Consider the following 12,809-nt stretch of genomic DNA (forward strand, 5'->3'; position numbering starts at 1 on the left):
GATAATGGATATAATTGGAAGGAGAAACAGCATTGGTCGTATTTTTTTGTTTTATTATCCGCAAAAACAAAAAAAAATACGATCAATGCTGTATCTCCTTCCAATTATATCAGTTATAGTTATCCACATTATCTTCAAATTGGTAAAAATCGCCTAAGAAAAGCATCTTCTTAGCATAAACGCAACACACGTTACTACTACCAGCAACTATGTTTCTCGCACTTAACCATAGTTTACACTTATACATCCTGACAAAAGTTTCCATTAGCGAGTATCTGAAATTATTAGACATAGAGTTGCAATTTCTTGGTCTATCCTTAAAGTGTCAATAATGTGAATGAAGCACATCACTTACCACTTTTATTCCTTATCTTTGTTTACAACTGAGATCCTCAACTACGTTAGAGTTCAGGTATTTTGAGCACCAATGGAATCTGCAATCCTACATTAAAAGCGCTCTTTTTGCAGAGATGTCCTTCAGTGGAACTGCCTCTGGCCAATGTGTAACCCTGTTCATCACTGTTAAGAGATAGTTGAAGCATTGAGAGAAAGGTAATATTCCTGTAATGGTCATGTTTCGTGGTGAAAAGAAATTTTTTTGAAAATTTTATTAATGTTGCATGATAAGATGTAAATGGGCTAAAAATGGATGCCTTAGTTGCTGTGACATGTGGACCAGGGCAGGGAGGGCTGAGTAGCCCTGGCAACAAGTAAGAAGTTTATTATTGGTGGAAAGGTAGCAAGGTAGTTTCAAAAAGCGTATTTCTAAAGCAACTGAGAAGTACTTATAATGCTAAATTTAATAATTACAAAAAGACTAATTTAAAATTATTATTATTATTCTATTTATTATCATTTATTTATTATTATTATAAATTATTATAATAAATTATTATGATAAAATTATGATAAAATTATTAAAATTATAAATACAGAATGTAAACTATTTCTGGAACCAAGTGAAGGTAAAATATATTAGAGAAACAGAAGGCAAAAAAAACTAAATCAATGTGAGCGTTCCACAAAGGGGTGAGGCTTGGAGGAAGTGACACTCTGTTCACTGCTAATGACACAACTACTCAGGAGGTGCAGATGGACAGTTGACAGCGATAGCTGCACGTTACTATGCGAACGACGTTGGACTGCAGCAGAGACTTCAGAGGACTGTCTACATTCATCTTGGGCTCCAGCATCTACCAACATCAGTGAAATGTTAGCTGTGAGAGTGAGAGAATCCAGCGAGAAACACTAGCGAAATCTCATTATGATATACAGGCTGTTTGGGAAAAGTCCCATCCATAAACCTGTCAGCAGTTTTTTGCAATGTAGTTTGGAAAAGGACTTAACTTCAGGGGTTTACTGGGACATCAATTAACAGCAGCCAGTAACAGTGTAATGCATTGTTTCTGAACTGCTTCATCAATTAATGATGAATACAGTGTCAGAATTGGTTTCGGGGACTGCTGACGTTTATTTCACTCAATCCTTGAATATTCTTGACCCTTACCTTGAATAGATTCTCCAGGAAATCTGCTAGGGGGTAAATAGGAGCAAGCAGCACACAGCCTGGTACTGCTACACCAAGAACCACACCATCAGGCCTGTAGAAATAAGTACTTATCAGTGTAGCTATGTCGTTTCACTAAGACAATTCGGTTTCTGATGGGGCTTCATGCTGGAATCATCATTACGCTCTTTAATCTTTTTCTCGGCGTTAAGAACAGTGTAAAATCGAGTAGAAGCTGAAAATGGTTTTGATTCTTAATATAGAAGTCTTTGACTTCAACCTAAGATTGTTTTTTAAGTAGTAGCAATATAAGGTAGCTGTACTATCACACGAAGATGGAATGGAATAATTTTAGAAAGGAGAATAGATCAGAATGAAGTACACGAGTCATCATTAATGGTTAATAAAACTGCTGAGGAAAGTTGTCTGGAAGGTAGCATGAGAAGCACTGAAGAAAATAAGGAAGCTGAGACACAATTAGATGACTCATTCGAAAAGAATAAGGGGGAACTTGATCCACTTAATAAGAGAAGAGAGGAGGTACTATTGAATTTTTGTTTGATGATAGGGGAAGAGGAGAAGGAAGTCAGTCATGAGGTTGTAAATGATATGTTGAAAAAAGGTTCTCAGGACGAAAGTGCAATTAACATTGACAATATGGCTAGGATGTAAGAGCAGTGCCTAAGAGAAGTGATGGAAAAACTAGGAGAGTGAGGCAATTGATATGATTCTGGAATATAAGGAGGAGAAGGGTGAAAGGTATAAAAGCAGCTATGGTAGAAGGATAGAAAGTCAACAGTTAATAGATGAAGAAGATGAGGATGAAGAGGAGACAGAGACTGATGATGGAGATGAAGAGGGTTCAGATGGACTAGGTTTCAAGTAGGGATTGGCTGATGAATGGAAGAAAGACCACCAGAGGAAAATATTACCTCACATGGCCACATACAATGAAATAGTTACAATATCAACTGAATTAGTGAAAATGTAGAAAAGGACGATCACGAAGAAACTGCCTTTTTTTTTATACAAGGAAGGAGGAAGTGGTCGAAATGGGAGATGACGACGATAATGAGGAAAACTGCAGATGTTTCAACATTAGCAGGCAGACGAGAGTGCAGAGGAACTGAAGAGCCAAGAACAAATAAGCCACCAGATAAAGAATTTGTCCAAGAGTGTGAAAAAAACTTGAGACACTTAGTCCTACAAATGAATGGTGAGGAAATGTTTTATGACTGGAGGAAGTGGAACAAAATCAGAATGAAATGCTAGAGCAAAATCTACTAGAAAATAAAAAATTAAGGGAAAGATAAGGACTTGGAAAGAATTATATGATAGATGGGTGAACAGGGTTGGTTTTAAAGTATGAGATAGATTCAGAATATCAAGATACTTTATCATTTATCAGTGGCTATACGAGATTGTAAGGATTTCACACCCTACATGTATACAGGTCCAAGATAGTATTTGGGAAATGGATTGTGGTGGAGCTGAAATAGTACAATGTAACGAGATATAAAGGTCAAATAAGGACGAGACAGAATAAAAAAAACCCTGATCCAATCAACACTAGCAGTGGGAGTAGAATAAGTAATGAATATCGATGTTTGCTCTAAGAAGGTTATTCTCTACATGGAAAGTAGTGTCTTCTGTATTTATCTATAGCAGATCTAAGTTAATCAGAATATCCAAAGACTTAATACTGTCTTGTTAGTCAAACCACTGACTAGTGGAATGTGAAGCTACCACCATTATCCAGTGTGGAGTTCTTAATAATGGATCAAAGGGAGATAATTAAAACTAAATGTTAAATTATTTTCCTGTGCAAAACCAAGGAGCTAATTCTTCTGTTTTTAGAAATTAGGGGATATGGATCGATTGAGCAGTAAGAGAGAGTGAAAATGAATTTAAATAGACCAGCAATCAGGCAAGATGGGAAGCTGTGATTAGGTGGAGGGATATGTTAAGATAAATAGGTCAAAGGCTGTGGACTAGCTTTTCCACTGCCATTGTATAGGAAGCAGATTACAGACAAAAAGAAGTCATAATGAACGCCACTTGGAAAGAATGTTTGGACAAAAGTTTGAGATATTATGTTCTGACTGTCAAGTATTAGATAAAAAGCCTCCAGTCATATTACTGCAGAGAATAAGACATCTCAAAGTAGCAAATAAGAAGAAACATACAAATTTATGTAATGTGTATATGAAAACTATGAACGAATATTCATGCTATGGTAGTTTGATAGCACAGCAATTGAGGAACCTGGCGTCTGAACAAAAGAAAAGAGCGGTATGTGTAGCTTCTCAACGAACTACTAGAAACTGAAGAGCAGAACAATGATGATGCATAAATACAAAATTTGGAAGATACAGCCTTCGCTCTACTGGGGACATTCCTGAATTTATCGAGTCTCAGGAGGTTTGTTATATATAATCTATTATAATTAAAATTGTGTAAACAACTCTTTATAAAATAAAATACAAATGAAGTATTGAAAGCCAATTAATCTTCAAATAACGACTAAGAACCTCTGTTAAGTGTTTCTCAATTTAAGGAATGCTCCTGAAATGTTTTACTTTGAAATGAGTAATAAATAATAAATAGTTCAAGATGGTAGGAAGTTGCCGGTAACAGCTAACGGAAAGTTATTGTCAACCTCTTTGGTACAGTTTGCGAAATAGAAAATCTAAAAATCTCCCTGTGACTTCGTGATATTTGCAAACAAAGCTTCGCCGTCACTTCGTATTCCTCGTACCTCTGTTACTTAGATAACTTTTTAGTTTTCATCACAAAAAAGATTTGTTATATATAATCTATTATTAAGTGGATCAAGTTCCCCCTTATTCTTTTCGAATGAGTCATCAACTCTCCGGCAAAGAGGTGATGCTTGAGCAATGAGTCAACATCTGCACATGAGAACGCGCTTGCATGCACTCATTCTATCCGCATTTCTTGTGCATGCGCTTTTATTCCCGCGCGTCTGCAACTGCATACGGGGAAAGAGGAACCGTGTGGACCAGTGAGCTCAATGCCAAGTATTGAGTACTACGTATTGAGCTCACTGGTGTGGACATATCATTTTAAACCGAATGTGTTCTTGCGCTCTCCCATCTTTTATATAGAGTGGAAATATCTCTCTCTCAATGATCTTTCCATGGTTCTTTCCATTTACTCTATGGATCTTTCAACCAGTGTTTGCAGATACCTTTGACACCTTCATGGTACAAATCTTTGCAGTGATAATGTAAACAAACCGGAGCTGGATGCCAACACTGTTTTCACAGAGTGCTGATTTGATTCGCGTTATTTACAAGTGCAATGGCAAGCGATGAACGTAATTTTAGATCGTCATATTACGAAAAAGTAGGTTTTAGAAGTGTCGAGGAGAAAAAATCTCTCGAGATTCTGTTGAAAGATAAGCCTCTGGACAAAATGAAACTGCGACAGTTTTGTATACGTTTTACTGTGCCGGGAATATACAGAAATTTAGTATGGAAAGTACTTTTGGATGTTATTCCTATTCATGTAGATTCTCACAAGTTCGTAATGGAGCAGCGTAAAGAGGAATATAAGGATTTGTTGCATGCTTTGCGTTTAATGCAAATAGTGAATGACGCAACTCCAAAACCAGAATTATTTTTGCTGATGTGGCTGCTTCAAACTGGGAGATTAACTTTATATCAAAACCAATTAAATAAAGCTGTGAATAGAAACTTATGTGCGATTTCTCATTCGCTGTCAGTCGTTTTTGACGACGATGTTGACATTTATTGGTTGTCGAAGGGCTTCTTTGAAAGTGTTGTGAAGTTTCGTCATGACATACCGACGCTGATAAAATATACGAAATCAGTTTTAGAAAAAGAAGACGAAGAACTGTATTGTCATTTACAAGATTTGGGTGCGTTTAATACAATTCCACTGGATAATTGGCTTTGTTGTTGTTTCGCAGGTGTGATAAGCGAATCATCATTGGGAAAAATATGGGACAAACTGATCGGTGGTTCGTGTAAAATACTTGTTTTCGTTGCTGTGTTATTACTGGTAACACTCAAGAGAGCTTTGCTAAAATGTGCGACGACAGACAACATTGCATCTTGTTTAAAGAATATATCGGAAGAAGTGTCCGAAGTTATAGTTAATCAAGCCATAGAAATGTGGCAACAATACGGTAGTAGTCTTAACACCGTTATAAGTGCAGAGGGTGGCAAAACTCATCTAACCACCAACAGACAGAAGTGATCTGTTGTAATGGTGAGACAGTTGTGCTTGATGGAAATTGCCGTACACTTTGTTTCTTCCTCGGAAACGAACACTCACTTTTTTCGTTTAGTTTTTGAGAAGGCTTCTTACAATGTTTATAAGTATTTATTTAGAAATGACACATATTACATAGATGGAGAGCATTTTTAAATTTCATATTGTCAATTTCAAAAATGAAATTGATTTAGTGTGCTTTTCTCTTAAATTGCTAAAAGAATCTTGTTGTCAGTTTTGCGAAGTTTCTACTGCCGTCAAATAAACTGAATAATAAGAGTAATGGTGTCCATCAATACAAATGTAAATGTTCTTTGTTTGGATATGTTAATATTCAAACGTCATGTCTGTTTTGTTATAAATGTCAAAAAGTTTGTCGTATGATTGTCACTGCCTTTGCAGTACCTCCTTGTTGCAAGGCTGGTTATCCAATTTAACATCAACTCACTGCATTAAATACTTGTTTTACAGCAATATGCATAACTTTGTAAATTTATTGAATGAGCCGATTCCTTGATTTTGATACCAGGCATTCTCGTGTTTTATGTTACAATGAAATAGTTCATAATTATCTCTTACTTGATTTTGTATTCATTAATGACAGTATTTTTTAAATATTTATTGACATTTAATTACACTACTTTACCAGACAAATCGATAGAGAAAATGTTCAGATTGATGCACATTTCCAGTTAATAATCTGGACGTACCCTTCATATATCACAGTTAAATTGTTCAAAACAGTTTTAAAGTTGTTTTAGTCGATGGGAGGAAGGGGGCAGGGAGGAGTGGCAAGAGGGATCTAGAGTACAAAGTATTTTTGCTCAGTACAAAACTTTCATGCAGTTCTAGGATTGAATGGATAACCATCAGTTGTATCAGACATAGTTTTTGTGTTGCCTATAAAATTTAATTGTTGTGCATGACACATCTCTTAACTGACCATCTCATTTATATTTTAACCAACTAAAGCTTATCTCTGTCTGCTAAAGAGATCCAACGAAGTATTCAGACAATAACTTTTTTTTTTTTTTTTTTTTTTTTTTTTTTTTTTAGCTCGAACACTAGTCAATTGAAAGATCTAAGTCAATACAAAGAATAGTAATAAAAATCAAAGAGTAAAGAAGATTGTCCTTGCACCAGTCAACACAAAATAATGCTGCGCTTCACTGTACATGCAAAGATGTTCTGCTGGCGACTCCCATAAAGCCCCCACCCCCGGTAGAGCGAAGCTCCGGGAATGAAGGGGTATTTATGTTTCACTCAGCACCAGCTCTCTTGTGTACCGAAGGCATTGTTTGAACTTCTTCAGCCTCCGGTGTTGGCAGTGACGGTGCCAGTTCCTCTTGTGGCACTGAGACGGTGTCATCTGTGCCCAGCAGTGTGAAAGGTGACACTTAGGTTTGACCCGTTCCAGTGATACCACTTGGCTCTTCCCATTTTGATCTGTATGCATTATATGTTCATCCTGGGAGAGCACTCAGTCGGGCCTAGAATGTGGGGGCTGTAGCGGCGACTTGGCAGCGTCCGTCCACAGCATCACATGTGCACATGACTGTAGATCTTTGTGGACAAACGTAGTTACCACTCCATATCTCGAGACAGCAGATGTGCGAAATGTGGCCATGTGCTTGCACACCATTTTCAGTATATAAGGCGACTTGGTTTGTTGTGCTCCGGTTTGATCAGCAATGAATTTTGCGGTCAGTAGTAAGGGTTCAACATTAACCAAGTCTGCAGTGGATGCTCCTAAATCCACCTCATAATGCTGTACATAGGCCCAACAAAACCAGTGGCAAAGCTGACAATCAAGAATGTCCTATGCCAGTGTTCCAGCACTCCATTGCTTGTAGGGTGGTAAGCTGTGGTATGAAGATGGTGGAAGCTGTAGAGATTGCACAATTCAGAAACCAGCATTGATTCGAATTGATGCCCCTGTTCTGTGGTGACATGTCAAGGGCTGCCGAAACGTGCAGTCGACGACAAAAAGAAATATCCGTGCCATTGTCTCCGTGAAAATGTCCGATAATGGAATCACCTCCGCTCAACTGGTGATGTGGTCCATTGTAGTGAGGACGTAACTCTATCCTTCCAATGGCAATAGAGGTCCCACGATATCCAGGTGCACATTGCATTGTAAGTGGGAAGCCTCCTACCACTTAGTGCACGTGTCATCCAACCTTGGCCCTCTGACAGTCTAAGCACATTTTTGCTCAACTATGGCAGTCCTTCTTTATACTAGGCCACACGTATCTGTCTATCAGTTTGATGCTGGCTTTTTTTGTGGATGAGCCAGCACATGGATGTTGTAAAAGAATTGCCATCTCAATTTCTCGGATACGAAAGGTCTCGGTTTTGCCTGTGATATGTTGCTCCAAACTTGGAAACGTTCACCAGCCGGTTATATTTGTCGCAGACATAACATGAATGTACTATTGCAACGGAATTTAGCGTGTTGTTCCTCCGTCTCTTGCACAGCAACCAACTCCTTGTAGTCAATAGCGTGAGAGATCGATTCCAACTGAGACAGGAAATTTGCCATGATGTTCTCTGCTTCTTTTATATGTTGCGGGGTTGTTGAAAATTGGGCAATGAATTCAAGTTGTCTAAATTGTCACGATGAGCATCCGTCCTTGTTCCTACTGAAGGTAAAGTAAATTGGCTTGTAATCTGTGAAAACCGTGAGTGGCTTCCACTTGTGGCTGGAAGTGTGTCACAGCTTCGTAAGCTGCCAGCAATTTCCTGTCGCAAGTGTTCCATTTAACTTGTGATGATGTAAGCTTGTGGGAGAAGCAGCCCAGAGGCTGCCAGTGGCCATCGACATGCTGGTATAGAGCTGTAGCTAACTATGGCTTATCTCTGTCTGCTGAAGATATCCAGTGAAGTAGTCAGGCAATAACTTTTTACTTTTTTAGCTCAAACATGAATCAACTGAAAAATCTAAATCAGTACAAAGATTAGTTATAAAAATCAAGAAGATTGTCCGTGAGCTCATCACTACAGTGTAGTGTTGCACTTCACTGTGCATTTACAGATGCTCATCTGGTGACTCCCACAATATCAAATATAGTGAATTTTAGAACCTCACAGTCTGTGCTCCCTCTCCCCCCCCCCCCCCCCCTTTTTTTTTCCCGTCTACCACCCAGGAGAAATTTCTGTGGATGGTGGTGATTGTTGCAGTATGTTGTGTGTCCACCTATAAACTTGAAGATATGAATGTGCACAGTTAACACCAAAAAAGAATTGTAGTTTCTCCATAATTAAGAAACTAATTATTTTCTTGGTATTTTTGTGTAGCTACATCTGCCACATATATATTCAGCAATACATCTAGTGGTGTGCACATTATTTCTCATTTTCTCTTCCATTTTCTTACACACTATCCATTTGATTCTCTAGTAATTAGCAGAAGTGAAAAGTTCTGAAATAAGTGAAAATTTTTGTAGTGTAGACTTAGTTCTTTGTTTACTTTTTGTTTCGTCACATGAACAATAGAGGTTTAATCATTTCTGTTACTCCAGAAGTTATGAATTAGTATCCAAATTTTAGGCTTAAACTTCCTAAGAAATTTAATATATTAATTGAGTAGTCTAGGAAGTTATTCTTATTTAACTTAGGTTAAAGCTAAAATTTATTGGGCATGGGTAAGAAACGTATGACTTGCCATAGGATTGTTAGTTCTGAGGTGTGGTGTGAGGGTCGTTGCAGTTTCTTTCATGTGGGTGGCTGCAGTGGCATGGGAATTGGGAAAATAAACAAGGCTCATTGGTTGTGTAGGATTTACTGCAGAGGCAGGAAGATAGTGGAACAGGAGGAGAAGATTTCTGTCCCTCAGGAGGAACTAGATAAAGGAAAACAAGATCTGGAAAGGACAAGGAGGGAGAAGGGAAGAGAGAAGTGGGAATAGGACTTTCTCAGACTGTTGTTGTGAATGTGAAAGCAGGGTTGATCTGCGCTCACAGTTGGAAACTGATGAGCCACAAGTAGATGTAGGAGTAGACAGGACAACACAACAAACTTTCAGGACATGTTTGCAAAGTAAGAAGTCAGAAAAAGTTGTGAAGAAGAAGGAAGTTTTGTTGTTAGGTAGTTCACATGATAGAGGTATTGGCCAACTGTTGCAGGATGAACTAGGATCAGGTTACCAGGTCACAAGTTTGTTTAAATCTAGTGCAAATCTGGATCAGGTGAAAGAGGATGTAAGTTCCATTTGCAAAGACTTCAAAAAGGAAGACACCTTGGTAACGGTGGGGCGTGCGCCAGCGTAGACAGGAACCCTAATTATTCGAATGAGAGTGACCTTGTAAAGATAGCTTCTGCAATGAGACATACGGGTGTTAGGCTTGTATCTGTTCTAAGGCGCCATGACCGGCATCATTTAAACTCTTCTGTTAGGAGAGTTAATTTAGAGGTGGAATAGCTGCTTGGATCAGGTATGGGGCCTCATATCGGTGAGGTTCCTGTTGACTCTTATCAGTAGGTGGGACTATACTAGGTACGGCCTCCACCTCAACAGGAACGGGAAGGGAAAACTGTCTGTGCTAATAGCAAATAACTTAGGAGGGCACTATCACAAGTGGTAAAGTACCAGTGGTTACAACTGGCAGAACAACAGTTGTTTTAGGGTAAGGGGGGAGAAACAAAAGATGTTCAGCGACAGGCTGAAAATGACATTCACATTGATAAAACAGGCATCCAGAAAGCATATCTTAATATACACAATTCATACAGATAACCTGTGATTGTAACTAGAGATACTCAAAAACTGACAGAAAAATTAGGTTCCCAGTTGTAATTCAGCCAGTGCACAAAATCAGTTATCCTTGTTGCATCAGAATATCTGAGGACTGAGGGATAAGCTTAATGAGTTGCTTATTTGTATTGAAGAATTGGAGTTGAGCAAACCAGTTGATATAATCTGCTTCTCTAGGCATCATGTGGACACTAGTATAGATATGTTAAATGTTACAAGATTCAAGTTTGCTTCTTACTTCCCTAGACAAAATTTGGAGAAATAAGCTTGTGCAACAGAAGTAGTATTTCATAAGAAATCCTTTATAACAGTAAGCGTATACAGAGCACCTTCAAGAAACTTTAACCTCTTCGTAAATACTCCAGAAGCTCTGTTGTCCCATCTCACAGTAAAAAACAAGGAAATAATTGTTGCTGGTGATACTGTGAACTTTGCAACTAGGATATGTAAATGCCCTGAGACTGCCATTGATAATATCTTTGTAGACAAATCTAGGAAAAAAGTCATATCACAAAACCAATAGTAAATGGGCTATCTGATCGTAATATGTAGCATCTTGTGTTAAATGTTGAAACTTGTTAGGATAAAAAAAATCTATTAAATCTGAGTACAGGAGAGTAATAAATCAGTCAAAAATTAAGAATTTTAGGAGATTGCTTGAAGATGTGCACTGGATAGTTGTTTACAATACTTCTGACTCAAATGGACTATACAAAACATTCATTAATAAAGTTACTTCCACTTTTCAACATTGTTTTCCAATAAAGATAACTCAAAACAAAACAATAGTCAAAAAATAAACTATGGATTACACAAGGAACAAAGATATGTGGAACAAAAAGGAGACTGCATCTACTATCTAGGAACAGCTCTGATATTAGCATTGTAATGCATTACAAAGAACTGTAAAATATTGAAGCAAGTAATCCAGAAATTGAAGCAGTTTTATGATGAGAAAAAGATAATTACGTAAGGCAACAAAATAAAAACTGCATGGGGTATAGTGAAGTGGGGCCAAAAAGAAAGAGTAACAGATAGCTCTAAAAATAAATTAGATGTTGGTAACAAGTGCATGTAGTGTTGAAAACCTCTTAAACAAGTACTTTATTTCTGTGACTAACAGCTTTTGAGGTTATCAGGTTTGATGAACAGTGCAGTGGAGTATCTAAGACCAGTCTTTTAAAATAACGTTAGTAAAATGGAAACAACACTCACGTCTCCCAAAGAAGTAGCATCCATCGTAAAATCCTTAAAATCTGTGTATCCTGGTGGGTATAGGTAACATACCAATCATTAATCAAAGAGTGCTCATGCGAGTTGAGTTCTGTCTTACGTTATTTGTGTAATCAATCTCTTATCAGCGGAACATTTCCAGACTGACTAAACTATGCTGAAGTTAAGCCTCTGTACAAGAATGGGGATAAAGAGATACCATCAACTGTCGACCAGTTTCACTTTTTCAAAAATATTAGGAAAGGTGGTGTTCAAGCATCCCCTTAAGCATCTGACTGCAAGTAACATATCGCCCAAGTCACAATTTGGATTTCTTAAGGGTTCTGATACAGAGCAAGCTATTTACACTTACAGTGAGAATGAGAATGTACTCAGTTCATGAGATAATAATTAGAGGCTACTGGCACTTCCTGTGACCTGTCAAAAGCCTTTGACTGTGTGAACCACAGCATTCTCGTAAGTAAATTAGAACCTTATAGTGTCACTGGCAGTGCTGCGAAACAGTTTGAATATTATCTAACAAACAGAAAATAAAGGGTGTCATTGCGTAATACCTGTGCAGTAACCAGCCAGTCTTCATCTGATTGGGAATTAATTACATGTGGTGATCCTCAAGGTTCCATCATGGGTCCGTTGCTTTTTCTTTTGTACGTTAATGATCTCTCATCTGTGACATTGCCAGATGCTTAGTTTGTTTTGCATGCAGATGATACAAACATTGCAATAAGTAGCAAGTCAAGTACAGATTTAGAAATAGCTTCTAATCAAATTTTCACTGACATTAATAAATGGTTTAAAGCTAATTCATTGTCGTTAAACTCTGAAAAGACCCTCTATATGCAGTTCAGAGCCTGTAAGAGATTTCCTTCCAGCATTTATATAACATATGAAGACATGCAGATCGAAAATGTTGACAGTGTTAAATTTCTGGAATTAGAACTCGATAATAAATTCAGTTGGGAAGAACATACCACAGAATTGCTGAAGCCCCTAAACAAGTCTGTATTTGCAGTGAGAATGATGTCATGTGTAGGAGATATAAATATATTAAAAAAAGTG

At 37.7% G+C, this 12,809-nt stretch overlaps 1 protein-coding gene across 1 annotated transcript; it reads left to right on the forward strand.

Moving 5' to 3' along the window:
- Positions 1-4,564: 4,564 nt before the first annotated feature.
- On the forward strand, positions 4,565-6,238 carry LOC126480979 (TBC1 domain family member 7). The gene has a single exon (XM_050104416.1). It carries the CDS (start codon positions 4,829-4,831, stop codon positions 5,747-5,749), a length of 921 nt encoding a protein of 306 aa, XP_049960373.1. The 5' UTR covers positions 4,565-4,828; the 3' UTR covers positions 5,750-6,238.
- The last annotated feature ends 6,571 nt before the right edge of the window (positions 6,239-12,809 follow it).

The sequence above is a fragment of the Schistocerca serialis genome, chromosome 5 (genome assembly GCF_023864345.2).
Source record: "Schistocerca serialis cubense isolate TAMUIC-IGC-003099 chromosome 5, iqSchSeri2.2, whole genome shotgun sequence".
Lineage (NCBI taxonomy): Eukaryota > Metazoa > Arthropoda > Insecta > Orthoptera > Acrididae > Schistocerca > Schistocerca serialis.